The 27,543-nt window shown below is 42.4% G+C and overlaps 2 protein-coding genes across 2 annotated transcripts in view; one reads left to right on the top strand and one right to left on the bottom strand.

Annotated features, from left to right (window-relative positions):
- Positions 1-3,202, top strand: part of LOC126502027 (kinesin-like protein KIF28) — a 47,530-nt gene extending 44,328 nt beyond the window's left edge. The window contains exon 23 of the mRNA XM_050142788.1: positions 183-3,202. Within this exon, the coding sequence (XP_049998745.1) occupies positions 183-338 (156 nt within the window). The 3' untranslated portion in view covers positions 339-3,202. The remainder of the gene's footprint in view (positions 1-182) is intronic.
- Positions 3,203-3,328: 126 nt separating this feature from the next.
- Positions 3,329-26,605, bottom strand: Sccpdh (saccharopine dehydrogenase (putative)). The gene is made up of 12 exons (XM_050142789.1): positions 26,277-26,605; positions 23,723-23,835; positions 17,381-17,461; positions 13,293-13,422; positions 12,479-12,528; positions 11,882-12,012; positions 10,800-10,917; positions 9,763-9,882; positions 9,608-9,664; positions 6,277-6,388; positions 4,723-4,804; positions 3,329-3,925 (listed from the first exon to the last, which is right to left on the bottom strand). The coding sequence occupies exons 1-12, from the start codon at positions 26,464-26,466 to the stop codon at positions 3,820-3,822; spliced, it is 1,290 nt and encodes a 429-aa protein (XP_049998746.1). The 5' UTR covers positions 26,467-26,605; the 3' UTR covers positions 3,329-3,819.
- Between the last annotated feature and the right edge of the window lie 938 nt (positions 26,606-27,543).

The following is a 27,543-nucleotide window of genomic DNA, read 5'->3' as shown; positions in this document are numbered from 1 at the left end:
TCCTCCTACTCCTGGTGCATTTGAACAGCCTTCCTGAAGCGCCTGCTCCAGGTCCCCACTGCTCGAAAGGGTCCAGTGCAGCTCTTCAGCCACACGGACATTTGCTGGACACCTCGTTCACATGCACCAAGTATTTTCACTCCAGTCATGACGTCACTGTCATTTTTTCCTTTCATTTTTAGGAAGACGATAAAATGCTTCGACCTTTTGTGCACCAACAGTCACAGATGCTAAAGGATTTGGAGGACCTGCTTGAATCCAGCTTACGGAGGCTGAAAAATGATGTTGCTTTCATAGTGAAGAAGAAGAAAGAATATCTAATGCAGAGCCAACAGTGAGGACGAGCAATGTTGCTTTCATAGTGAAGGAGAAGAAAGAGTATTTACTGCGCAGCCAGCAGTGAGGACAAGCAAACTGCAAAGACGCTCTGAGTTCCTGAGCTTCACAGACTCATGGAAATCCATCTGCCATTTTTAGGTAAGATACCTCCACTTGCCTCTTTTCTGATAAGGACTTGCTATGTGGACCAGATTGGCCTGTCTTGCCTCTGTACACCCTAAGCCCCTCCTGGCCCAATATGGGGAATCACAGACCTGTGCTACCACCACGCTGGACCTTAACTAGATTTAAAAATTCTATAAAAATCAATACATATACAGATGGAGAGAGATGTCTGTGGTAGATGTTCAGAAACTGAGGCTCTGGGTTTGAGTGCCCACAGTTCAATCCTGGCTAAACCTATCACTTCCATGTTGTACAGCATGGGGCCACTCACTCACCCTCCTTCTAAGGCCTCTTTCCGCATTCATTCTCTGGGATGGTTAACGATTGCCAACGTTTATATTAGTGCTTTCCTGGGAAGTAGCTCACAATCTTTTTTTCCTTTTTAAAAAATAATTTTTATAGGTATCTATGTATGTGTGTCTGTACACGCGTGTGGTACCTTTTTAGACTAGAAGAGGGAGTTGGATCATCTGGAGCTAGAATTACTGGCAGCCCCACCCTGGGTACCGGGCACTGATCTTGGGTCTTCTGCGAGACCATTACATGCTTTTAAGCGCTGAGCCACTTCTCCACTCTGTTTTCTTTTTATTTTTCCGAGATAGGGTTTCATCTTAACCCAGGCTGCCCTGGCCATTCCACCCTTTAAACAAAGCCTGTCCCATTAGTTGTTTGCTCTGTTGTCAGAACAGACAATGCTTAGTTCACATTGATTCTGTACTCCTGCTCGGACCAAGTCCACCCATCTACAAGTTGCCTCCATTTGTTTTCTATTCATCTGAAATACAACCAGTTGGCTCAGCAGCAGGAGTGCAGTACGAGGTGCAGAGCTGACTGTTGGCAAACTCCCTCCAGCAGACAGTCCGTCCTAAGAGGACACTGATTCCATCAATGGTTGGCGAGTCTTACATACTGACAGACACCAAGTACTCTAGGAAGAATGTATAAGGAAACCTTTCAGGGCCAGGGGGGACATCTAGTAACAAAGTGACAAGAATAGTTAACCCTTGGGGCTGGAGAGGTGGCTCAATTGTTTAGAACACTATCTGCTCTTCCAAAAGACCTAGGCAGCTCACAACTGTCTGTAACTCAAGTTAAAGGGGATCCAACAACACACGCAGGCAAAATAGCAATGCACATAAAAATCTTAAAAATTTAAAAAAAGTTTTAAAAATAATGAGCTGTAACACATTTACCAGGTACCAGACTCATTTAATCAATAATTCCAAACATTTGTTAACTTGTTCAGTTCTCACAATTTTCACTTAATGTATGTAGTACTTCCTTGAAGGTTCCTAAAAAACCAGAATTATCTTATGATCAAGCAATCCCATTACTGCGTGTATACTCAAAGGGGCTGAAATAAGCATGTTGAAGCTAGCCTACTTCATGTTCACCGCAGCGTTATTCTCCAGCTGAGCTAGGGCTTAGGTGCCCACCAATGCACAGCCAGAATTTTAAATATGGCATGTGTGTATTTGTGCACACAAATGCTACTCCACCTTAAGAAAAACAAGATTGTTTAACTAAATTGATATGGTACTAAACTGCCTTGTAAATATTCCTATTTATACCTTTACACAAATGAGAATCCCAGACAGAGAAGCTTCTCTTAGCAGTGAGTGGCTGTGAATGCAGAGAATCATGGCTGGCCAAAGAGCTGACGCTAAGTGACAATGAAATGCTCATCCCTAGACATAATTTATACCACTCCCCTCTAAAGCTCAGGAACACAGTGGAAGAGGGGGCTGGAAGAGAGGAACAATGACAGTGGGTGCTTTTTCTGGGCATGACAGCCACTGCAACCCTGGTCATAGCTCTGGCTGCCGGCACTGGGCCTGGCAGCCATCAGTCACAGACTGGGGAGGTGCTCCCTGCTGAACTACTGACTGCGCAGACTCGGGCCAGTCACTGTCTTCAGCTGTGGACTCACTGAGAAGCCCCTGGGCTCCAATCCAAAACCCTGGGTGCCCAGAAGGCCATGGTCACAGAACAAAACGGAAAGTGTGAGTGAGGGGAAGGGATTGGAAGGGCTGATGGGGTTGAAGAGGTGGGTGAGAGAAACCAGAATGTATTATATACTTGTATGAAATTGTTAAAGAACAAATAAGTTTTCTTTAAAAGTGGAAAATTCTAATTTGTGACAACACAGCTAAGCTTAGAGGACATTGTGTTAAGTGACTAATCAAACTATATAGAGAAAGCCATTATATAATTTCGTATCTACAAAAAATAACTATAGAACGGACAATGGGATGGTGTCCGCCAGGAGCCTGAGGACGGTGTTGAACGAGGAAAGGAGTCCTGCCGTGGGTCTGTGTGTTCTGTCCCAGACTAACTGACCATAATTAACAGTGTTTAACTAAAGGGGGTTTTGTGTTCTCATCACAAAGAAATGGTAAATAATCTGAGGTGATGGATGCTATTACTTTTCTTTGCTTATTCTATAATGTGTGCATGTATTTAAATGCCTCTTATCCCCTTGAGACAGGGTCTTACTATACAGCCCTGGTTGTCCTGAAACTTGCTCTGTAGACCAGGCTGGCCTCAAACTCAGAGCTCTGCCTGCCTCCGCCTCCTGAGTTCTGGAATTAAAGGTGTGCGCGCCACCACCCAGCCATCATCCCCAATCTCTGAGCACATGTATCTCGTGGTTATTACGAGAGGAAATGCTCTTTTTCTTTAGCGTTTCAGTGCCAACTGTGTCTGAAATGCAAATTTGAGAAAAATTCTGAGGCTGTCAAGATCAGGGACAAAAAGTAAATAGGTCAGGCCACTTTAAGTAGTACCGATGTACAAAAGTAAGCATGGAATCCAAACCAAAAAGTTCATCATTCAACTAACAACCCTTTATTATCCAACTTGGGTAAACAATCCAAATCAGTCCATGTAGATAAATGAGAAAGTAGATTAAAATAGAAAAAGTACAGTTACTTAGTTAATACTCACAGACCATGCAGGAGCTCCCAGGGGGGTGAGATTCCCACCATGGCAAGGGAGGCAGAAGTTACCGCCACGCGCAGCCTCCCACCAGTGGAACCCCATCACTAAGGATGCTGTCAGCACATAAACAGGGACCCTTCCCTGTTCATTTGTTGCTAAGCAGGGAAGGAGAATATTCTCTTACAAGCGATAAAACCATAAAAACAGCTGAGCTAGGAAGTTTGGGATAAGCTAGGATAGTTTCCTGCTTTTAATGCATAGATATTTAGACTTGACAGTCTTCCACATAGTCAGATAGGCTTATAGAAGAATTTCACACAATAGCAAATACAGAAGTTGTTAGTTCATTTTATGATTCTGTTAATCTTCAAATGTTTAGACTTCGGAGCTGCTAATGACACTAAATTCAATGCCATGTTGGTTGAGTCTGTCAATCAACTTTGTTCTGGAGAAAGCGGCTCCAGGTGTAAAGACACCACCCCTGTAAAACAGTAACAAGAGAACACAATGCCTGTGGCTCCTCCCCAGCCCTCTCCTCTGTAAGACGACTATCAACTAAGTCACTGCACAACTCCTGAAAACCAGTTCTTCCCTGTTAGCCACTTCTGGCTCCATCACTAAAACCAGCCAAATGGGCACATGGCAGTTACTTCAAAGAAATTAGTCAGCAGCATGGCTCAGTTTCTCATGAGACACTTCCACACTATAGGTGTGCTCAAGGAGCTCTTGAGTATCACACACCTGAGGTTTCACACTCAAGAGGACTAAAAACATGAATGGGATTCATTCAGCTGACCAACTATTATTAAACAGTGCTTAAACTTTTTTCATAATGACCAATAATTTGCAAAAATACCAAATGATGAGTACTAGAAAATTTTAATTACATTTTATAACACTCCAAATCTATCTGTATTGCCTGATTTGCTTTTCAGTCATGGGATTCTGTGCCCTGGTGAGGTTGGCTTAGTCCCAAGGGCACCAACTAAATGCTCAGCACATTCCCCACTCAGCCAGGCTCCCCTGCTGCCAAGGTGTATGTACTCAGCACTGATGAGCCGCAGATAACACTGCTAGCCAGCTTACATGGCTCTTGTTCACCTTCACAGTAAATCCACCAAAGGCAGATAGGGACCGGCTTTGGCATCGCTTTAATACTTCTTTGGTCCAAAGGAACACAAAAACTTGTGCGTAGACCCAAGACTAAACAACTCAAAAGTAGCTAAACTGTCCCATGGTTGAAAACACACTTTCTCACTAGAAGAAAGCAAAACTTACCCTTTAGGTAGGTCAGAGGCATCATTCAGAAGAGTCATGGCAGCCTGAACCATGGCTATGGGAGTAGCAACGTATCCAGCCTCTGCAGAAAAAGTTCATGAAGTGAGCATCACCTCAATCAATAGTGTACCTCATGCTTCTCATGTCTAGCACAGATTTCTACCAATAAATATTCTGGCCTCTTAATAACAAATGATTAACATTTATGTAGTTCATGTGGAATATCCTTTATTCAAACTGCTTGGGATTTCTGTACTTTAGGTTTTGTGTATATATATTGGAATATGTACAGACACATTAAAATTATTAGCCTGTTTTGTTTTGTCTTATTATGTAGGCTGGCCAGTGCCAGCCTGGAACTCAGATCTGCAAGCCTTTTCTTCCTAAATGCTGAGATTAAAGGGATGTACCAATATGCCTGGCCTTGAAGATCATCTTATAAAATATTTTGAGCACACCTGAAATTTGACACTATGCAGAATCTGCCACTTGTGTGTCACTATTGGTGTTCAAAACGGTCTGATTCTGGAGAATTCCAATTGTGGATTTGCAGGTTACAGGCCCCACCTGTACTTACCATTAGGAACTGCCTGTACTAAGCGCTTAGGAACTAAACTCGGTTTGCACTACAGTTTATGTGAGTAACACCGTTCCATCTCCACAGACAAGAGCAATAACCATGTGTCACGTCACCTGGTCTCACAAAGCCAAGCAGCAGCGAAGCCTGTCATCCTCAGCCAGGGCTCGCCACCCACACTGCTGAGGCCTTTCATCTGTTAGTCCTCTAAACTGATCCCTCCTTCCACACTTAACAAAAACCACGGGGGCTGGAGAGACTGCTCGGCAGGTAAGAGCACTGGCTGCTCTTCCAAAGGACCCAGGTTCAGTTCCCAGCATCCACATGCAGCTCACAACTACCTGTTTTCCAGTTCCAGGGGACCCAATACCCTCACATTGACATACATGCAGAGAAAATACCACTGTCCATAAAATGAAAACAAAAAATAAAGACTGACTGCATCCAGTAACTTAGTCTATAATGAAGTGAGACACGAGCACTTACACTCCTGCCAACACCGTCTAATTACCTTTAAACGCCAAGCTGTAAATCAAAGGTGATGCAGAAACCTGTCACCTGCCTTGATGAGACTGGTGATGTGCACTCTCCTGTGGCTCATGTGAGGGCTTGTCTGCACAGTGCTCTAGAAAGTTCTTCACAAGTTATTATGCTCCTTTATAAAATGTGTATAAAGCTATATACTTCACAGAATTGGAAATGTTGGGCCACAGATTTGACTCAATTACACTAAAGTAAGATACTGAAGCAGGAAAGCATATCAGCTAACTTTCGTATTAATAATTAAAATTTGCGATTCCCAAACTTGAATTATTAAATTATCATGAAAAAGGTTAGATGTGTTAATAAAATTGGCCAATAACAATGTCAAACCATCTATAGACAGAATAATTTCAAAATACTTAAATCAATCCACGCAAATGTAAGTCTAAGGCCGTGTAAAACCCTGAACCATCCTTCTGCTGTATGCACAGTACCTGGTCCTTTCACTTGGGTACAGATTCTAATATTTGGTTTGTTCTTATCAGTACTAAAACCGTGGCTGTATCCTTGCCCGAAGAATGTCATTGTAAATGATGAGCTATCCATCTGGGAAAGAAAAAGCAGAGGCTGTGCTTAGTGACAGGTTTCCTCTAGAACAGTGAACCCTCTGTCCTTCACATGAGGCATTGTTTCCTCACTAAATTTAATGGGTCTCAAAATCCTGTGACAGATTTTTAGTTATTTCTATTAAAAAGTACTGATTTTGAACATTTGAACACTAATAATGCTAAGCTCTCTCTCTCTCAAACACACACACACACTGGCCCACAAAATATTTTCCTTTCCTTCTGAAGGCTTTGTGATGCACTGTATCATTAATCAGGTTTTTACTATTAAACATCAATGGCTAACTGTGACCACTCTTCCAGCATTGATTAACCCTGCGGTGGCAGTTAGGGATAATATGCACTTAGCCTTCTGAGCTTTCTGGGCAGACCTGGTGACTCTGCCAGCTCTGTCAGCCTTCTTGTTCACACATTTGATGGCACCACAGCAACTGTTTGCCTCATGTTATGAAAAGCAAAATGGTGCAGTGGAGGAGAGTCAGAAGCTCTCCACACACAGGGGCTTCCTGGGACCACACAAAGTATTTTTTGTTTTGTTTTTCAAAACAGCTTTTCTGTATAACACTCCTGGCTGTCCTTGAGCTCGCAGAGATCTGCCTGCCTCTGCCTCCCAAGTGCTGGGGCTAAAGGCGTGCGCCACCGTGCCTGGTGCATGCACAAGATATTTTTAACAGATAAACACATCGATGTATTCTCTGCATCATCTTATAACATGGGGCAAAAATGCCTTCTCTGAACTATAAATTCTTATGACTGGTGTGATGTGAGCGAAGGGGAGGTGACAGGAATGGGTAACAGGAAGATGAGGGCTAGAGAGATGGCTCAGTGCTGAGAGCACTTGCTGCTCTGCCTGGCACTTGTGCTGGGTAGCTGCAACTCCAGCACATTGCTCTCTAACCTCCCATACATGCTGTGGCACATGGTACCCACAACACAGACACAAAAAAAAAACACAAATAAATGTATTACAAAGAGGAAATTCCAGAAAAAAAGAATGCATTAATTAAAATCAAGAAGGGACACAGTAGGATGGTGCATCTGGCAAATATTACTTGAAAGGTACAAAGTCAGGACACAAAGGTCACACTTGACCCCTCCCCTGCCGTGTGTGGCGCACACACACTATATGATCATACCATAGTCCTTCACATTCAGCCTCAGAACTATTTTTAACATGGTTTGAGTTGCTGCTCCAAGTAATCAGAGGTGGATACAAAATGAAACCATCCAGAACCAGATCATGAGGGGCCAAGGGTAGACTCAAAGCTTGGGAAGGAATTCATTCCAGCAATGCTCTAGCAGTGCAAACACAAGTCGCCCAGACCTGACCAGGACCAGGAGCTTTCTGCCTCCACAGCAGTGATCTGGCATCACTGGGAGGCTTCTGAAAACCTCAATGCTCGGTAGGAATCTTTTGTCATCAGCTCAGGATTTTCTCTGGAAATTGAAAACTGCTTTCTGTATTTTGAGGACCCTCTCCAGATCTACCTAGTATGGTCTAGGTTAATTCTACTAGAAAAAAGAAGACTCAGACGTGATTCAAATTCAGAATCTCTGCAAAATAGCCAGAAGCGGTGAGTCAGAAGTGTTTTAAACAAGGCAATTAACAAGGCCAAATTTTTGTATGTGTTATATCTTTTGGACAGCAGTGGGAACATGGATTAGAAACAAACACAAGACTGTTATGAAAAGTTTAGTCCAAAGATATGGGCCTAAAACAGCAAGTTAAAAAAAAAAAAAAGCAACACAGAAAGGAAGATATTTGCAGATCATCACCTGATAAGAGATGCTTATTTAGAAAATAAGTAAGATCTTCTAATAAGTAAGATCTTCTATCTAAACTAACAATGGACAAAGAGGAATAGACATTTCTCCAAAGAAGATACACAAAATGTTCAATCACAGCAGTCATCAGGGAAATGCAAACCAAAACCATGATACCAATGCATACCCATTAGATGGCTGCTGTAAGGGGGGAAAAAAGCAAGCACAGTTGGTGAGGGGGCTGGAGAGACAGCTCAGAGTTAAGAGCTCTTGCTGCTCTTGCAGAGGATCCAAGTTAATTCTCAGCATTCCTGTTAGACAACAACTGTCTGTACTCTAATTCAGGGGCACACACACACATAGCATATATTTACACAGATATAAACACTACATAAAAATAATAATCTTTCTAAGTTGATGAGGCTATGAAGAAGGCAGAATACTGGAGTAATAATGGGAACTAAGTGGTGTTATTTTATCAAAGAGTAAACAGTTATTCAAAAATTAAAAATAGAATATGTAACCCAGGCACTCTACTTCTGAATACATAGCTAAAAAATATCTGGAGCACAATTTACATAAACATGTGTTCATCCATGTTCACAGCAGCACGCTCACAACAGGTAAAAGCTGGAAGATCATCCATATCCATCCACAGATAAATAAAAAGTGGCATATACATACAGTAAATTAACCATTCACTCTTAAAAGGAGAAGAAATTCTAACATGTTATACCCTGGATGAACCTTGAGGACTATAACTAAGAGAAGTAGCCAGACACAAAAGGACAAGTACTTTATGATCCCATTAATATGAAATATCTAGTAATAGCAAATAAAATGGCAGTTCCTAGGGAGCTGGAGGAACTAGGAAATGAGAGTGGCTATTTAAAGAGTATGGTACAGTTTTACAAGACAAAAAAAAAAGTGGATGGAGGGTGTGGAGGTTGCACAAAAATACAAATGTACTTAATACCACTCAATAATTAGAAATGAAAAAATTTGTTTTATATATTTTATAATTAGATTTTTTTTTAAAGGAAACTGGGTCTGAACCAAGGCACATGAGATACATTTAGAGGAAAATCTATACTGACACCTATTTAAGGTTGGAGAAATGGGCAGTGTCATCAAACAAGATGAATTACACAGGCTGTGTCAGGAGAAAGAACTCTAGATGTCGGCACACTGAACTTCAAGTGTCCACAGGATGTGGAACTGCTACAGGTAGACGTGTGCCTGCTCAGAGCTCCGCTGGGAACGAGTACCATGGTTCCCGGGAACCTCCAACCTTTAGGGACTAGAAGAGATGAGACTAGAGCACGGCCAGCAGAAAAACAGTGAGGGAGCCTAGAGGAGCACTTATCTCAGACGTCCCCACCCCCAATACAAGGATGGAAAGTTTAGAGACCTAGACACAAAAAACAACTATTACCTGTTTTTGTGTTGGACCTTGTTTTGAAAAATAACCAAACGAAAAGAGCCATGGGAACTAAAAGAAAAATAAAACAAAAAAACAAACTTAGTCATATTTTCAAAACTTCATGGGAATATTTCTAAAGCTCTTATTTCACAAAAAAGCTTACTTACTTTTACGAGAAGGTGTCTTCCAATGCTAAACTTCACAAAGAATAAAAAGAAAAGTCCTGCAAACATCAGCTTAATAACAGAGGTGATGCCTCCCACGGTTACGTAAGCAGCATACTGAACCTAGGTGCACAATACAAAGTCAAGTATTAATCTAGTACAAAGAACAGTGTCTGCGCTACCCTTCTCTTTAGTTACCAACAGTGAACAAAGTACTTTCCACTTCATGTCTGCATTATGTTTCCAAAGTTTGTTCAGAACTTGACACTAGGGCCTATGTTTTAAAGAATTGTTACAAATGGCAATTATCTTGCTCTACTTGAACACCAAAGTTCATATAATCTACAATTTATCTGAGTCTTCTAATAATACATCATTGCTCTCCCTAAGAGACAATACATTTCTCCCACCCCCTTCCCCCTCCCCCTCCCCCTCCTCTTCCCTTCCCTTCCCCTCCCCTCCCCTCCTCCTCTTTTTTTGCGGTAGGGTCTCATTCTTTAACCCAGGTTACTAGTCTTAAACTCACTAGGTAGTCCAGGCAAACCCTGGATTTACTATATAGCCCAGGCTGCCCTTGAACTCATATAAATTCTCCTGCCTGAGCTTCCTGAATGCTGAAATTACAGGCATAAGCCACTATATCTAGTTCACTCTCCACCTTTTAACCTGAGATAGTTTGCCCTTGACATCTCAGTATGAACAATAAAATACTTCAAAAGTATTGTGTGCTGGTATTCAAGCAGGGGAAAGGAGACCCAAGGGTGGGGGCCAAGACATCTCCAAAACTCACTACAGAAAAAACTTCTAGCAGCTGAAACACGAAGCAGAAAGAGCTGGGTGGTTTTTGTTGACTCTGCAGCAGGCCAGATTTGAATCATACACAAGGCTAGTACCACGGCCATGATCTAACCTTATACACATTATTTACAAACTTTTTTATTTATAAACATGGACATCAAAATTTTAAGATATTAAACGTATTGAGGAACTAAGACAAACATAGATTATTCCTTATTAATAAATAGGCCATGTTTACTTACTGGGGATTCTTCTAAACTTTCATGTAAGTAACGCTGAGTCCTCTTCACAACAGACATATCAGATCCCAAAAAAGGAATGGAATATGAGTTCAGCTCTCTACAATAGGAAACTGGCCACCTGCATGACAGAATCATAAAATTGCTGCATTTCCTCCAATTACTACAGTGATCACAACTTCAGCTAATATATTTCCAGATTAAAAAAATCAGAAACCTTTCTTGAGGTGATTAATAACAATGAGGCAAAGAGTGTGCCTTTAGTTCAATTGTTTCTAGTAGTTGTCTTTGTTCTCCATGCATACACCTATAGAAGTAACAATGATACTTTGTTATTCTTCATACTACCGACACATACATGCAGTGTTTGATCCCATCAGCTTCTCACTTAACCATCACAACTCTCACATCTCCTCTGCTAAAGTTCTCACATACAAGGGTTACTCACACTGATTATGTTAAATGATCACTTTGGGGGAGGCTGGTTAGAGACAGATTTTCTCTGTGTAGTCCTTGCTGTCCTGGAACTCATACTGTAGACCAGGATGGCCTCAAACTCAGAGACCTGCCTGCTTCTGTCTCCTGAGTGCTGAGATTAAAGGCATGTGCCACCACCAACCACCTAAGATGTAGTTTTATAACATAAATCTGACTGAAATTTAATTTTGATGGTGACAATTATGTGCCATAAAATTCAGAAAAAAGTATTATGTGTGTAAAGTAATATTAAGTACTTAAATTTAGTATAACATGTTAGTTACATTTTAAATTTGAAAATAATTAGGAACTTATCAAAAGCATCTCCCAGCTTTTCCTAGTAAAACATTAATAGCCAGTCAGATGGTGGAGGCACATGGCTTTAATACCAGCACTCAGGAGGCAGAGGCAGGCAGATCTCTGTGAATCTGAAGCCAGCTGGTCTGCAAAGTGACTTCCAGGACAGCCAGGACTGTTACACAGAGAAACCCTGTCTCAAAAAACAAAATGAAACAAAAAACCACCCAAACAAAAACCATCAATAGCCAGCCAATGGTAATGTAACAATAGACTAAAAATAGTAAGAAATAGATTTTAAATTAATATACCTTCTTTTCAACTTTGAACCAACAATTGGGACAGGTTTCAGACAGGATGCATTCCGTAGTTTTCTTAAAGTACCCTTATCTCCAAATCCATAGACTGCTGACTTCCAGGTACCATCATGAATACATAACCCCTAAGAAAACATTCTACAAGTTAAACATGTCTTATGGGTAATTACTGAAAGGTAAGATCAAGTAACCTAGAGTTATTACATTTCACCTCCATTTGTGCAATTAATAACCCTCACATGCATTTTCATGGCTGACTAGGCAGTGATAATACCCATTGGCTTGGTTATATCACCATTTACCCCAACACAAGTTTGTTCTTTCCCGATTATTCATGCTGACTGGCACTAATGTGACGGTCCTCTGACCTGGTTTTTATTACAGATGGATGTCTCAGCAGATGGACCACAATAATTCACACTATTATATCAGAGTTATTCACTAGCTTAACTTTCTAAAATTAAAAGCAACTTTCACACTAAAAAGGACAAACATATATAAAATTAAGTCTAAATCTTTTTTGAGAGCCATGTATCATTTGCAAAATATTTTTCTTATTAGCTTGAAAAGAGAACCAAACAGGACACTGACCTCCGGTCCTGTGTGGATAGTCAGGAAGCTTTCCACAGCAGTCAAAGTACCTAGAGGAGTAAGAGATGGTAAAGGTCAGATCAAATCAAACCTCCATTGCTCAACCAGGACAAGAAATAAACTGTCAATTCAGGTGGGGATATTTTTATTAAGCTTACAGCTGAAAAAAATGAGAAAATCTGCACAGACAACAATTTTATTATGTTATTATCCACAGATCAAAGCAGTTAAGGCCAGGAGAACTCCCGGAAAGAAAACTTTAGCATGACTCTAACTGGTAGTATTGACAAACTCTCCTGTAGCATTTAAATTAACAACGCTAAGACTCTTCTCCAGATAGACAACCTGCTCACCCTGGAAGACTCATCACAGACCTCAGTGGCAATGATTCTGCCTTAAACACCACTGCTTTCCAGGACCTTTCAGAAGTAACTGAAATTTACTGCAAATATTCAGAAAAACACTAAATCCTCCTTGTGGTGGCTTCTAAAATACTTAAAACATGGGCTGGGAATATGGCTCAGTGGTAGAGCCCTTGCCTAACATGTGTGAGGCCCTAAGTTCAATTCCCAGCACCACAAAAAACAAAAACAAAAAAAAATACTTAAAGCTGTTAAGATAAAAACACATGTAACTGGGCTAGGGATGATGTAGCTCAGGGTAAAGAGAGCGCTGGCCTAGTTCATCACGGCTACAAAGAAGAAGTTCTGCTGTGAGATTTTTTTTTAATTTTTAATATATTTTTATTATAATTTTTTAATTTATTTATTTCTTTATTAATTAATTAAAGATTTCTGTATTAACCAGTAATTACCGTTCATTTGGTTTCTGGTGTATAACACTCCTAGATCTGCTGGAATGGAGTCAAAGCCACTGCTTCCAATGATATAAACCCCTTTCTCTGCAGCTTTCTCATGATACTTCGCATGCATTAGTTCCAGAAACTAAAAAATCCAGGACAAAAATGTGAATCAGAGTTTATAGAAACACCTAGACCAATATTAAATTATTTCTCTTCAAGACAAAGCCATTAAACTGAAAATAACAATGTATGATCTGCAGCATACTAACTGTCTGATGGTTTTCACATATTCTGCAAATACTAACCCCAAGCCACAGTGTGACAGAAAAGCACTGGGAATGTGCTCGTCTAACTAAAAAAGCTGATTATCTTAGGATGTGTTTTGACTATGAAGTAATACCTGTCATAATTTTTTTAAATCAAAAAACTTGCTCAGACTGTATTACCCAAATGAGCTTTCCAGACGTTACCTATACATGCGGCAGGGTGCTAGAGGGGGCAGAAGATGTTATCTATACATGGGGAGAGGTGATGGGGCAGGAGACGTTATCTATACATGGGGAGGGGTGACAGAGGCAGAGGAACACCTGTTCAGACCCTGTCCAAACTGTGTGGGCTTTGTTTTGTTGTGTGCTAGGATTGAACACAGGGCTTGCTATGTTAGGCAAGGGCTCTATCACTGGATACAGCTTCAGCCAAACCAAATTTTAGAAAGACTTAAATTTATAGGGGGGAAAAAAAGATTAGAGAGCTCCATGTTAACTGAAACCCAGTTTCTCCCATTAACACTTTTTATACTGGCATTTGTTAGAAATAATGAACCAAAACTGATACACTGGAAACTAAACCCTTTTATTTAAAAAAAAAAATTACTTTCATTTTGCATGTGTGGGTGTTTTGCCTGCATGTATGTTTATGTGCTTGGTGCCCATGGACGTCAGAAGAGGGCATGAGATCCCCAGGAACTGGAGCTATAGTTGTTAGCCACCATGTGGGTACTGAGAATCAAACCCAGGTCCTCTGGAAGAAGTCCTCTTAACCACCAAGCCATCTCTCCAGTCCCTCTCCAACCCCTTTGTTAATGGCAGTACTAGGGATCCCAACTCAGGCAAGTGCTCTATCACTGGAGCCTCCCTATCCCTCTGTACTGTTCATTTTGGCAAAGGGTCTCACTAAGTTACCCAGGCTGGTTCTGAGCTCACTCTATCTGAGGCAGGTTTTGAATTTTTGATATTCCTGCCTCAATTTACTGAGTAGCTGGGATTACAAGCCTGGTTTAAAGTTCATTCCTAATTTGTTCCTGTAGATTTTACCCAATGTCCATTTTCTGTCCCAAGATCCCATCCTGAATACCACATCACTTGTAGATGCTAAGTTTTCCTGGACTCTTTTTGGCAGAAAGTTTTTTGTATTTTCATTTATTTTGACAACCTTGATTGTTTTGAGGAACACAGATCAGCAATTTTGTAGATTATCCATCTACTAGAATTATCTACTGTTTTTCTTAAGATTAAACTAGTTTAGGAAGACAAATACATCCTATCAACATAATGTATTAACTTACAGTTTCTAAGTTCACTGTCGTGTGTCTATGTGCATGAGGTAGGAAGCACATGTGTCACTGTGTGTGGAATCAGTTCTTTCCATCCACCCTGACATGAGATCCAGAGATCAAATGCAAGTCAGGCTTTGAGTCCAGCACCTTCACTCACTGAGCCATCTTGTTAGCTGAGCTTCCTTGTGTTCCTGTCAATGTTAGACACCTGGCTGAGGCCTGTGTGTCAGGCTTCTGTGCTGTAGAGGTATGCACTCTTCCTGAGGGCAAGGCAGCTGCCTATCTGGGATTCTTGTCTCTTATCTTTTACTCTTTTTCTTTTCTTCTTTCTTTCTTTCTTTCTTTCTTTCTTTCTTTATTTTTTTTTTTTTTTTTTTTTTTTTTTTTTTTTTTTTTTTTTTTTTTTTTTTTTTTTTTTTTTTTTTTTTTGTACTAGGGGCTGAACTCAGCACTGAGCTAAATTCTCAACCCTTTCTGTATCTTCTCATGGTTAGTTCTAAACTGGGTTATTTGTGTTTGTGTTTTTATATTTCCCTTATTGGTATATAATAGTTCTCCAGGGCTGGAGAGAGGGCTCAGCAGTTAAGAATATTGGCTGTTCTCCCAGAGGAGCCAGATTCAATTCTTAGCACCACATGGCAACTCACAACCATCTATAACTCCAGTTCCAGAGTACTGGGTGCCCTTTTCTGGCCTCCAAAGCTATCAGGCATGGCACACAAATAGTACATAGACCTGCATGCAAGAAAAATACCCATACACTTAAAGTAAAATAATCTTTAAAAGCCCAGGATCTTTAAAAGTACAGTCTGGACTTTATTGGGGCTTAGGGAGGTTATGTGTGTTTCTGTCTGTTTGTTCTGGTCTTTTCTCAATGCCTCTGGGGCCCCAAGAATGCTATACCCCCTGCACACACTTTATAAATACTTCACAGCTAGGAAAGTGGACTGAGAGGCAGCTCTGAGTGCCAGGGTAATCCCTGATTCTGGACTTGTTTTGCTCCAAGTGAATAAACAACCAGAAGTGAGACTGGGACAAAGGGAATGGGGGGGGGGTGTAAAAGTACAGACATGTTAGCTCGGACATGACTCCTTTGGTAGATGATAAAATAACTTACAAGGCTGTCACCATTTTCTGCACTCTGGATTATTTTAAACAACACAGAACTGGTTTTTGTTTAAGCCACATGTCCTTTCTGCTCTGATCCAATTTTGGTAATTCAAACTTTCCTAGTACTTCCCATCTATAACAGCAGTTGATAATCTTTAAGCATACATTATTCAGCATGCTGATGATGGTCAGTAGATCATATGAATTACATTCTGAAGGTGGAAAGGGAAGGTTAGTCCTGTTAACACAGGACTCCCACAGAACGACAGACCAAATCCTACTTCCATTTACTAGGTATATGGCAAAGATCAAATTACTTAACCTTCTAAGCTTCAATTTCTTCATCCACAAAATAGGGAAGAAGAAAGTGCAGATACGATTTCACAGAGTTATATAAGATGCTTAGCAGTGGCCGGGCAGTGGTGGCGCACGCCTTTAATCCCAGCACTCGGCAGGCAGAGGCAGGCTGAGCTCTGTGAGTTCGAGACCAGCCTGGTCTACAAGAGCTAATTCCAGGACAGGCTCCAAAACCACAGAGAAACCCTGTCTCGAAAAACCAAAAAAAAAAAAAAAAAAAAAAAAAAAAGATGCTTAGCAGTGTTTGGCAAATCGCAAGCATTAAATATGAGTCATCTAAATTTAATTATATACATTGTAACACACACACATATTTGCTGAGGATTGAACTCAGAACCTCACACAGACTAAGTATATGGCCTACCACTGAGTTGATCACCTAACCTACATCAGCCCTTATATAAAACTTTTAAGTTGAGAGGATCTCCCCCCCCCCCTTTTTTTTTGAAATAGGGTTTCACTGTGTAGCCCTGGCTGGCCTGGAACTTGCTATGTAGACTAGACTGGCCTCGACTCACAGGGATCCTGCTTCCTTTGTTTTTTGTTATTTTGAGTCAGGGTACTTTGTACTTGGGCTTGAATAGGATATCCTTGAACATCTGATCCTCCTGCCTCTACATCCAGTTTAAGCACTACAGTGAATGGAACCCAGGGTCTTGTGCATGCGATCAAACATTCTACCAACTAAGCTACCTCCCCAGCCCAGGTGAGGGAACTTCATATCTATTTTTCTGTAACGTTGGAATGTACCTAGTTTAAAAAAGGGAAATCACAACAAAAAAAGTTACTAAGAGACACAGTCTGAGCATTATAACATACTCTATTAATAATTCAGCTTACAGCATCCAGTAACTATAAAAACCAGCACATCCGCACACAAAAGAAATACCATAAGATGAACAATGAAGCTAAGATCTCATCAGTGCTCTTCCTTGATCTAGGAACACAACACCAGCTCTAAAACCGAGAAATGTAGCTATCAGCTTCCAAATGTCTACAAAATGATACTGAATATGCCTGCACTTCACAGAACAATTATGGACTGCTAGTTTTGTTTTCTCCTTTTTGATTTACATACCTGAGGCTCCCCACAGATGTCAATGCAACTTGTTCCATTTTCAATACATGCTTTTACTACAGGTTCTCCATAAAATCGATACTGAGGAAATAAAGAAAACCAATGAATTATTCTCACTTCATAAGCTTAACTGAACCAAAGGTCATTTTACAGCTGGGGAAAAGGCCCAGGCTGTAAGCACCTGCCAAACATGCATGAAGACTTAAGTTCAAACCCACAGAACCCTTGTAAAGAAACTGACATGGTATTGCAAGTCTGTAATCTATAACATGTGTATAACCTCAGTGCTCTGACGGTGAAATGAGAGGTAACCGGAAGACGTCTGGAAGCTCATGGACCAGCTAGCCTGATATATGCAGTGACAGAAAAGGAATCCTGTCTCAAACAAGGCAGAAGGTTGTTCTCTGACCATAACTGTACCATGGTGCATACACACACATACACACACACACACACACACACACACACACCACGATTTCACAAGCTAAATGTCACTTTACTCTTGGAAGTACAGTATTAAATTATCAAAAAATCAAATGCTGGGCTTATAAGACAGTTTGTCAGGTAAAAGCACCTGCCGTCAATCCTGAGAACCTGAGTTCAATGCTAGGGACCCACATGGTAGGACAGAATAGTAACATACTGATAAACTGGAAAAATAAGGTAACTGTACTGTACTGCCTCTCACTGCATGTAAAGGCACAATGGAATCAGAGGCATACAGGCTAGAGAGATGGCTCAGAGGCTGAGGGTGCTGACTGCTCTTTCAGAGGACCTGGGTTCCATTCCAGCACTCATATGGCAGTTCACAACTGTCTGTAACTCCAAGATCTGACTCTCACACAGAAAGACTGATGTAGGAGGTTCTTCTGTATTCTGTGAATATGTGTTCTCTCATTGACTGATGAATAAATATGTTTCGCAGAATAGAGCCAGGCAGGAAATCCAAAGAGAGAGAGAGAGAGAGAGAGAGAGAGAGAGAGAGAGAGAGAGAGAGAGAGAAAGCAGAGTCAGGGAGATGACATGTAGCCACCGAAAGAGTAACACATACCAGGGCATTAAGCCACAGCCATGTGGCAATACACAGATTAATAGAAATGGGCTAATTAATTGTGAGGGCCTAAGCCACTGGCCAAATAATTACAATTAACATTAAGCCTCTATGTGGTCATCTTATACGTGGTTGTGGGGACCAGCGAGCAGGAGGAAAGCAGTCTAGTGGGCCTGGTCAAGATGGAAAAAGTCTCCATTTACACAAACACACATGCAGGCAAAACACCAATGCACACAGAATAAAACAAATAAATTATTAAAAAAAAGAAAGAGGACTCTCCAACTAAAGATAAAATGGACAGTTTACAGAAGAAGTAATTTACTTGAGTTAGATCCAAAAGAACAAGGATTTATATGGAAAAAGAAAACAAAAGTTATATATGAACAGATATAAGAAAAGAGGAACTATTAAAGCTAAAAGCACAGGCTGGCTGAGTCGGAAGTAGTAAGAGATTAGCTTAGAAAGTAATACGAGGCCAGATAAGGAAGGAGCAGGGGTGTGAGTCAGCAGTTTGAGCTTCATCTGTACTACATTACTCAAGTCTCCTGGAAGATTTAAGAGGACACACGTGCACGCACACGCACAGAAAGCTCCAAAACAGCAGCACTTTCTCCACAGGGCTGCTCAGATGAGAAGCAGTGCAGGCACACAGCACTCACATTCACCATCTTTTCTTTAGTAACAGCATCACTCTGCATACAACGCTCAGGTTTGAAACTGGAAGCTTTCTTTCAACTCACCTCCCCTGTAAGTCAGCAAATTTTGTCAAATCTGTCTCCTAAAAATCTGTCAAGACCACATTATATTACCACTTACCTAATTTTCTACACAAAACCCCCAATCACTTCACAGTAACCCATCTAGCCAATTTCCAAAGAAATACCAAATTATTATTTTAAAATAAAAGTCTGATAGAACCTCTCCTTTTCCCCCAATTATATTAGTTTATCTACACAGACTCCTTTACCAGCTATCCATTGTCTACATTTAAAGTCTAAACTTATCTTGTCACAAGTTCTTAAGCATCATGGCACATCACAGCCCCTTAATTTGCATGTTCCAGCAGTTCTAAAGAGTGTAATGTCACACACAGTGGTGTTTGCTTCTCCACCTGGAACCAGCTTCTCCTCTGCACTGCTGGGCTAGCTCCCAACACGTCTCAGCTGTGTGAAACCCACAAATACTAACAAGCCACATGTAAAGCACTAATAACCACTTAAAAACAGCAATAGTTCCTTAAAAAAAGGGCCCATTTTCCTATTGCCACAACACGCCCTCCTTACACTGTTTCATCCCACGTAGCCACTTATCCAGTGGGTGATTGAGAAAGTTCCCACTAACTTATCTCTATTTTACAATGCTGTTAAGAAGCTTTCTTTATTGGGACTAGAGAAGTCAGTGGTTAGAGCACTTGCTCCTCTTGCAGAGGACCTAAGTTCAGTTCTCAGCACCCACATCAGGCAGCTTCCAACTGCCTGCAGCTCCAGCTCTAGGGGATGCGACACCCTCTTCTGGCCTACACAAGATCCTACGCACACAGTGTACATACATATGCATATAAATAAAAATAAAGATTTTATTTTAAAATAGACACCTGAGTCTAATAAAGACCTTTAATCTAATCAGTTCTCAACACTCCATGTTCTAAGCCAGGGGTATATAAAATGATCCACTGAGTGTGAGAATAAATATAAGAACATTCATTTATGTGAATTTAGGATATGAAAAATGTCATTAATAGTTGGTTTGTGTTTATAACTATTTATTAACTATAAGTATTAATAATTTATTAATCATTGAAATGTGGATTAACACCTGGGTCACGTCAAGTGGTCAGATACCAAACAGAGGATACAAGTGGTATTCTTAGTAGCATGGGAGAGTTCCACAACACCAAGGGGTCACAATGACACATCATCCATTGAGAGCTCTTTCCTCCTGCTGCTACCTAACGCTGCTTACGCAGGTCTAACAGAGGAGTCTGCTTGAGCTCTGAAGCCTCAGGCACTCGAAAGACAAAGACTAACATAACACCAAAGACAGATGAACCTGACGGGTAGGAGAAAAACGAGAAGAGAATTAAAAAAACAAGTGAAGAATGGGGAAAATGAGCCAGTTGTGATGGCTCACACTGTAATCCTAGCACTCAGGAAGCTGAGGCAGGTGGATTACCATGAATCTGAACACAGCCGAAGTTAATAATGAGTTCCAGGACAGCTGGGGGTTATCAAATAAGATTCTATCTTAAAAATGAAAGAAAAAAATTTAAGAAAAGGAAGAAAATTCCAGAACAAATGAAGAGAGGGGTTCAAGATGAAAGTGAGGTGAGAGCATCTGGCAGGGCAAGGCCTGGAAGAACTGGTTAGAGTAGGAGCGGGAGAGGCAATGGGAACTCTTCCAAGGAGCTCGCTTTAAAGAGGGACACACAAAATCAGATAGCAAGAAGGGTTTATGAAATCAAGGGGAGTTTTTTTTTTAAAAAGAAATCTGACATAAGCACATAAGTGCTGAGAGAGAAAATCCAACAGGGGCCTGACAACCACCTAAACCCCTGAGAAAATGACTGGATGAACGCTGCTGTCACTGTGGACTCCCCTGCCACCGGGATCAGGCCTCTTCTGGCCTGGGAGCATGCACACTCACCACAACACTATTATCTTAAAAAGAAAGAATCCGGTAAAAACGAAAAATATACCACCCAATAAAGATAAGAAAACATGTAAACATAAAGCCTTTAGATGGAGGCATAAGAGTTTTCCCTTGTGACATGTCAGGGTGCTATGTGGAGGTAGACAAGTCAATATGCAGATCTGGTAGCATGAAAACAAAAAACTTCTGTCCTGGCAGTTTCTAGTTTCATAGGCAAAAATAGCTCATTCCTATAACCCTAGCAGTCAGGAGAAACTGTGGCTGGATGGTTGTGAATTTGAGGATAATCTGGGCTACACAGCAATATCCATTCAAAGGTAAAAAGGAAGGGCTGGAGAAGAGGAGGGAAAAGAGAGGAGCTGGAAAGTGATCAGGTAAAAGTGAGAGATGGAGTCAGTGAAAAGAAAGAAGTGTGAGCCACCGGGTGCTTCAGAGTAGATGAGAACAGCCAGGGGGAACAGACATTCTCGGGTCCGGGACGTAACACAGTGCTTCTACCTGTGTGATTTAATGCAGGAATTGGCACAGATGGGCTCGTGTTCAGGTGAGGAATTCTGTTAGACTACCCAGGGGTTGGGGGTTTTCTATAGTACTGAACAAAGAAGGACAAAGGAATTGTTCTGAGTGTTACAGTGATTACAGAAATGTACTTGATAGAATCCAAGCTGGCTAACAACGAGAAAAATATAAACAACATTAACATTTTATGTTTGGTTTTCCAACATATTGCCAATTATGATGGCTTCTTCAGATCAGTAAATATTATCGAGTCATCTTGTAAAGGTCAAAAGTTTAGAATGACCTTTTTCTTTCTTTCTTTTTTTTTTTTTTTTAAGAGACAGGGTCTCTCTCTGTTTAGCCCTGGCTGTACTGGAACTCTAAGTAGAACAACTCACAGAGATCCTCCTGCCCCTGCCTCCTGAGTGCCGGAATTAAAGGCATGAGCCACCACTGCCCAGTTTAGAAGTGACCTTTTTCATACGCAATATCTAATATAAGGGCAAGAGCTGTTTTCCTTTGAAAATACTAAAATACACTTCAATCACTTTTTTTTATCTAAAAAGACAAGTCTTGCTAGCTTGAGAAAGAGGCAACTTCGGTTTCCAAAGTGCTGGATTACAAGCATACACCACCAACCACCTTTTACCACCTCTGCTGCTACTATCTCCATGTCTGTCTGGCCTAGATCATCCTGCTGTTGGTCCCTTAGCTACTTTTCATCTCAGAAACTGAAAAACTTAAACATGAGATCTTAAATGACTCTTGCTCGCCTTAAAAAAAAAAAAAAAAAAATCCAATTCCTAAACACAGCCTGTTAAGAGTGCTCAGGACCTAGCTCCCGAGGATCCACGAACATTCTCCATTCTCCCTCAGCCTGGCTGGGTCTGGGTCCGACCTGGCTCCTGAGCAGACACATATCCTTATACATATTCTCTCTCTGTTTTTCTCTCTCTGTGTCCGTCGTCGTGTCCCGTCCCCCCCCCCCCCCCCCCCCCCCCCCCCCCCCCCCCCCCCCCCCCCCCCTCCCCCCCCCCCCCCCCCCCCCCCCCCCCCCCCCCCCCCCCCGTCTGTCTCTCTCTTTGCCTACCCCACCCCCACCCCGCCTGGTCTCCAGACCCAGCCACACCTTCTCTCACTTTCTTCAGTCTTTCCAAACACAGGCTCATCTGGGACCTCGAACTACTCCACAGAACAGGGCTCTTCTCAAATAATCATCCAGTTTTCTCTCTCCCTTCATCTTGACCTCTGTTCAAATGTCAATTCCTTAGAAACATGTCTTGAGAGACTATGAGAGCTGGTGGCGCAAGCCTTTAAACCCAGCACTCAGGAGGCAGAAGCAGGCGTATTTCTGAGTTTGAGGCCAGCCTGGTCTACAGTGTGAGTTCCAGAACAACCAGGGCTACACAGAGAAACCCTATGGGGTTGGGGGTAGAATATGAAAAACTATTGTGCCAATTCCTATATCTGATTATTCTGATGCATCTGACTTACTACTTCCTACTTCTATATTATATTCCTATCTGCCCCACAAATTTGTAAACACCACACAGAATTTTCTGTTCATGATTATGTCCTAGTTGCCAGAATAATACACTTTATATAGAGTAAACATTAAATAAATAAATTAATCTGCTTTTCGTTTCTACCTAGTCTGTCTTTTAACATGCTATATAATACAAGAATTTGAAGATTTAAAATTACATTTGTTTAGTGTGTGTGTGTGTATGCACATGCATGTGCACATACTATGATGAAAGTGTGCAAATCAGAGGACAACTTTCAGGATCAATTCTCTCCTTCCATTGTATATGTCTTAGAGACCGAACTCATCTTTCTGGTTCGTCAAACTTTATATATATACACACACACACATACATATACACACATACATATATAAAGAGGAGATGGGTAGGGTAGGGGGATCCCATCAGCATATTCTCCAAAACAGTGTCACAAAAAGCCTGACAATTTTGGAAGACTTTGGTCCTATCAATCAAAAGACTGCCCCCTATGCAATTAAGGCCTTCAAGCAAGTCATCTGTCTTCTGCCCTTATGTTCCTCTGGAATAGAAAATACCAGTTTTTGCTAGAAATGAAAGGGTTGTTTGTTCTGACACAAAGAAGGGCTGATTACTTACAGGTCCTACACAGTTGAGGACAAGCGCTGTCTTTGTAGCCATTTCATCAAGTGAGTCTGGATTACTGATATCACAGATAATCATTCCAACTTCAGATGGCAAGGTTGGCCGTCCTAAAGTTAAAAAAGTCATTTCAAGCAAGTTCATGTCAATATGAGACCTCCTAGACCACCTTTCTATCTCAGTGACTGCTAAGTTACTAAATGTACTAACATACTAAAGCTTCCAACCATGACAAACTTCAGTTTAAGTGCTGAGCGGGTGACTGCTGTCTTCCTCACCAGGGTGTTTCTATCACAGAAAAAGCTACTACACAACTATATACGATCTAATCATAGCAAGTGGAAGGAGACCATCAAGAGCCAACACCATGAGAACTAAGGAGGACTCAGGCCAATTCACTTTTTTTTTTTTTTTTTTTTGGTTTTTCGAGACAGGGTTTCTCTGTGGCTTTGGAGCCTGTCCTGGAACTAGCTCTGTAGACCAGGCTGGCCTCGAACTCACAGAGATCCGCCTGCCTCTGCCAATTCACTTTTTAGTTTTTTTTTTTTTTTTGGTTTTTCGAGACAGGGTTTCTCTGTGGTTTTGGAGCCTGTCCTGGAACTAGCTCTTGTAGACCAGGCTGGTCTCGAACTCACAGAGATCCGCCTGCCTCTGCCTCCCGAGTGCTGGGATTTTAAAATCTTTTTTTTTTTCTGAGACAGAGTTTTTCTGTGTAACAGTTCTGGTTGTCCTCAAACTTGCTCTGTAGATCAGGCTGGCCTTGAACTCACAGAAATACACTTGCCTCTGCTTCCCAAATGCTGAGATTAATAGCATGTGCCACCGATACCACCACCACCTGGCTTATTATTTTTCTAATGTGTGTGTATCTGTATGCATGTATGTGAACTTCAGTGCAGGTGCCCAAGGAGACCAGAGGTATTGGGTCTTTGCTGAAGCCGGAGTTACAGGGGGTTGTGAGTCACTCAACTTGGGTGCTAGGAACTGAACATGGATCCTCAGCAAGAGCAGTACATGTTCTTAACTGCTGAGACATTTCTCCGGCCCTGTGAATTCATTTTTAAGTAGTTCAGCCTACATAAAATCATTCAAGTGTATAAGGAAATAACTGGAATCAACCAATGCAAGTCTCCATTAACCCCTACTCTCCAGTCTAACTTTTGGCAATGGAGATGGGAAGGGTAACTAAGTTATAACTATAGACCAGTGGTTCTTCTCCGTCCCAATGCTGTGACCCTTGAATGCAGTTCCTCTTGTTGTGGTGACCCCCAACCATAAAATTACTTTCATTGTTACTCCACAACTGTAATTTTGCTGCTGTTATGAAGCTATGTAGGTACTTATGTTTTCCTATGGTCTCAGGTGATCCCTATGAAAGGGTCATTTAACTCCCAAATGGGTCTTAACCCATAGGTTGAGAACCACCATCACTACTACTACAGAGTCTCACTGACGAAGGAAAATAAAAGGAAGAATATATTTTAGCAATGATATACTTTCCAGAAAACAATAAACATCCAAAATGTTCCATGTCATTCAGAGTTGTAATCGTCTACGTCTAACCAGAGAACAAAAGACTGTGTTCTCACTCTGGCCAAGGCTCTAGTGGAACTGCAAGATTAAGTAGAAAGAATGCAGAACATGTGTGGCTTGTCTCAGGTAGACATTTAGTTGCCAAACACCAAGGCAACTCTAAGTTAAGTGCTTCCCCCAACTAGAAGTAGTGTGTGTGTGTGTGTGTATCACATCACTCAGGAGTCGGCCTAGCAAGGAAAATACTACTCAATAAATATATGTTGAACTGAAGTCGAAGGAATAAGTAAATTTCCAAAACATAAAAAGCGAGGCGGAATGTCCACATTTTTATGAAGCATAAAATGCCTGCAGGGGGTGTGGCAGTGCTAAGGTCAGCTTTTGGGAAGATGAAGAAAGAGGATCACCTGGTCCAGGCCAGCCTACACTGCCTCAAACAATTGGTATAAGGACGGCTGGAGGATTTCTACACGCAAAAACAAACTAAAAATCCCAAACACAATAAAAAACCGAGTAGCTAAGTGAGATAACTCAGGAGCACAGTGTAAGCTTAGCACGTTCAGAGGTGCTGATAAATCTTTATCACCAAAATAAACAAACAGGCGTACTATAATGTGATTGGTACAACTCAAGCTTTCTTTCTTGTTCCCAAACGCAAATGCCAATGGACCTCTGAGAAATCAGTAGCTTATTTCTCTTTCCGACACTAAGTACCAAGAACCCTCCAAACCCAACAGAACGCCAGAGATGGATCAAGGCGCTACCAAAGTTCTTATTTCGACAGCGGGGCTCCCCAAACTGGGGTTGAGAAAAGCCTTTCTTTTCTTTCTTTCACTCAGGGGCGGGCCAAGCAGGAGCCAAGCCAGGCGTCCCGTCCTCGGTCTGGGCTCGCTGCTGTCGCACACCCCCCCCCCCCCCCCCCCCCCCCCCCCCCCCCCCCCCCCCCCCCCCCCCCCCCCCCCCCCCCCCGGCGACCTGCGCTCGGCCCAGCCCGGCGCTGCCCAGCCCGCCGCGTTACCCAGCTTCAGGGCCGCCTTCTCCAGCACTTGCTGCAGCTTCTCCTTGGAGCGGCCCGCCACGGCCCAGAGCAGGCGGGAGCTCTGCTCCGCGGCCACCTGCTCCCGGGCCACCTCCTCCGTCACGAACTGGCCGGTGAAGCCAGAGGCGCCGAACACCACCAGGTGGTAAGGCCTCTGCTCTGTCGCCATGACGAGTCCACAGCGAGCCGCAGCCCGGGGCGGACTGAGTCCACCGCGCCTGCGCCTCAGGCCGCGACCCCAGTACCGGGCGCAGCAACCGCCGCTGGCCTGGCCGCCGTCGCCGCGCCGAGAGCGCTCGGCTCCCTTCGGCCCGCGTGCGGGCCACGCCCACGGCCACGCCCCCTCGCGCCTCCGCGGCTGCGCGGTCTCCCGGGCCGGCGGCGGGTGCTGCCGAGCGGCCTCGTCGGTCTCGGGCTGCAAGTCGGCGTCGCTGGCTGACAGAAGCGGCCGGCGGCCCCTGTTGCCCGTGTTGCCGGCGGCCGGCGACCCGCACGGCTCTGGCCATCCGAGGCGTCGCGTCCTCTCCGAGGCCGGACCAGGGCGGGCCGGTTATTCCCGCTTCTCCAGGGGATTGCGAAAAGCGGCAGCCAAGGGGTCGCCCACGCTGAGCGCTCGCTGATGCCCAGGAAGCCCGTGGGCCCCTCGTGTTTGGGAAACCCAGGTGGAGGCGGAGGTGAAGCGTATTAGCAATAAAGAACGCCGGTGACGGGGCTCAGTGCCCTGGAGTGTCATCCAGACTTTCTGCTGGTGAATTTGTCAGAGACAATTGCTTTGGACTAGGTTTTCTAAGGAGGAAAAAAAAAGTGCGTTTACTTGTTTGTTTTTTTAATTTTTTAATTTATTTTTTCCCTCCCCCTTTAAAATGCTTTAGTTGGTTCTCTGAGAGATGGCTCAGCAATTAAGCACACCGGATAGGATAATCTTCCAGAGAACCCAAGTTCGATTCCCAGCAGCACCAGCTTACATGAGGCAAAACACCCATACACCAACAACAATAATAGTAATAAAAGAAAATATCTGACAAATTAGCTTATGAAGAGGGAAATGCTTGTTTGGTTTGCAGTTTGTGTATTCCTCGGCTTTAATATGATGCGCCTATTGGTTTAGGCCTCTGGGCCTCTGCTGGTCATTCTGATGGCTGTGACTGCAGCTCAAAGCAGAGCAAATTACTCACTTCATGTCAAGAAGCAAAGATAGAAGGGGGTGGCTGCTACGCTCTCCCTTGTAGTCATTGCCCCAGTGATT

This window comes from Alexandromys fortis, unplaced genomic scaffold (assembly GCF_014885135.2).
Source record: "Alexandromys fortis isolate MF-2015 unplaced genomic scaffold, M_Fortis_MF-2015_v1.1 scaffold_51, whole genome shotgun sequence".
Classification (NCBI taxonomy): domain Eukaryota; kingdom Metazoa; phylum Chordata; class Mammalia; order Rodentia; family Cricetidae; genus Alexandromys; species Alexandromys fortis.
The sequence above is the reverse complement of the archived record's forward strand: the minus strand, read 5'-3'. Positions and strand labels throughout refer to the sequence as shown.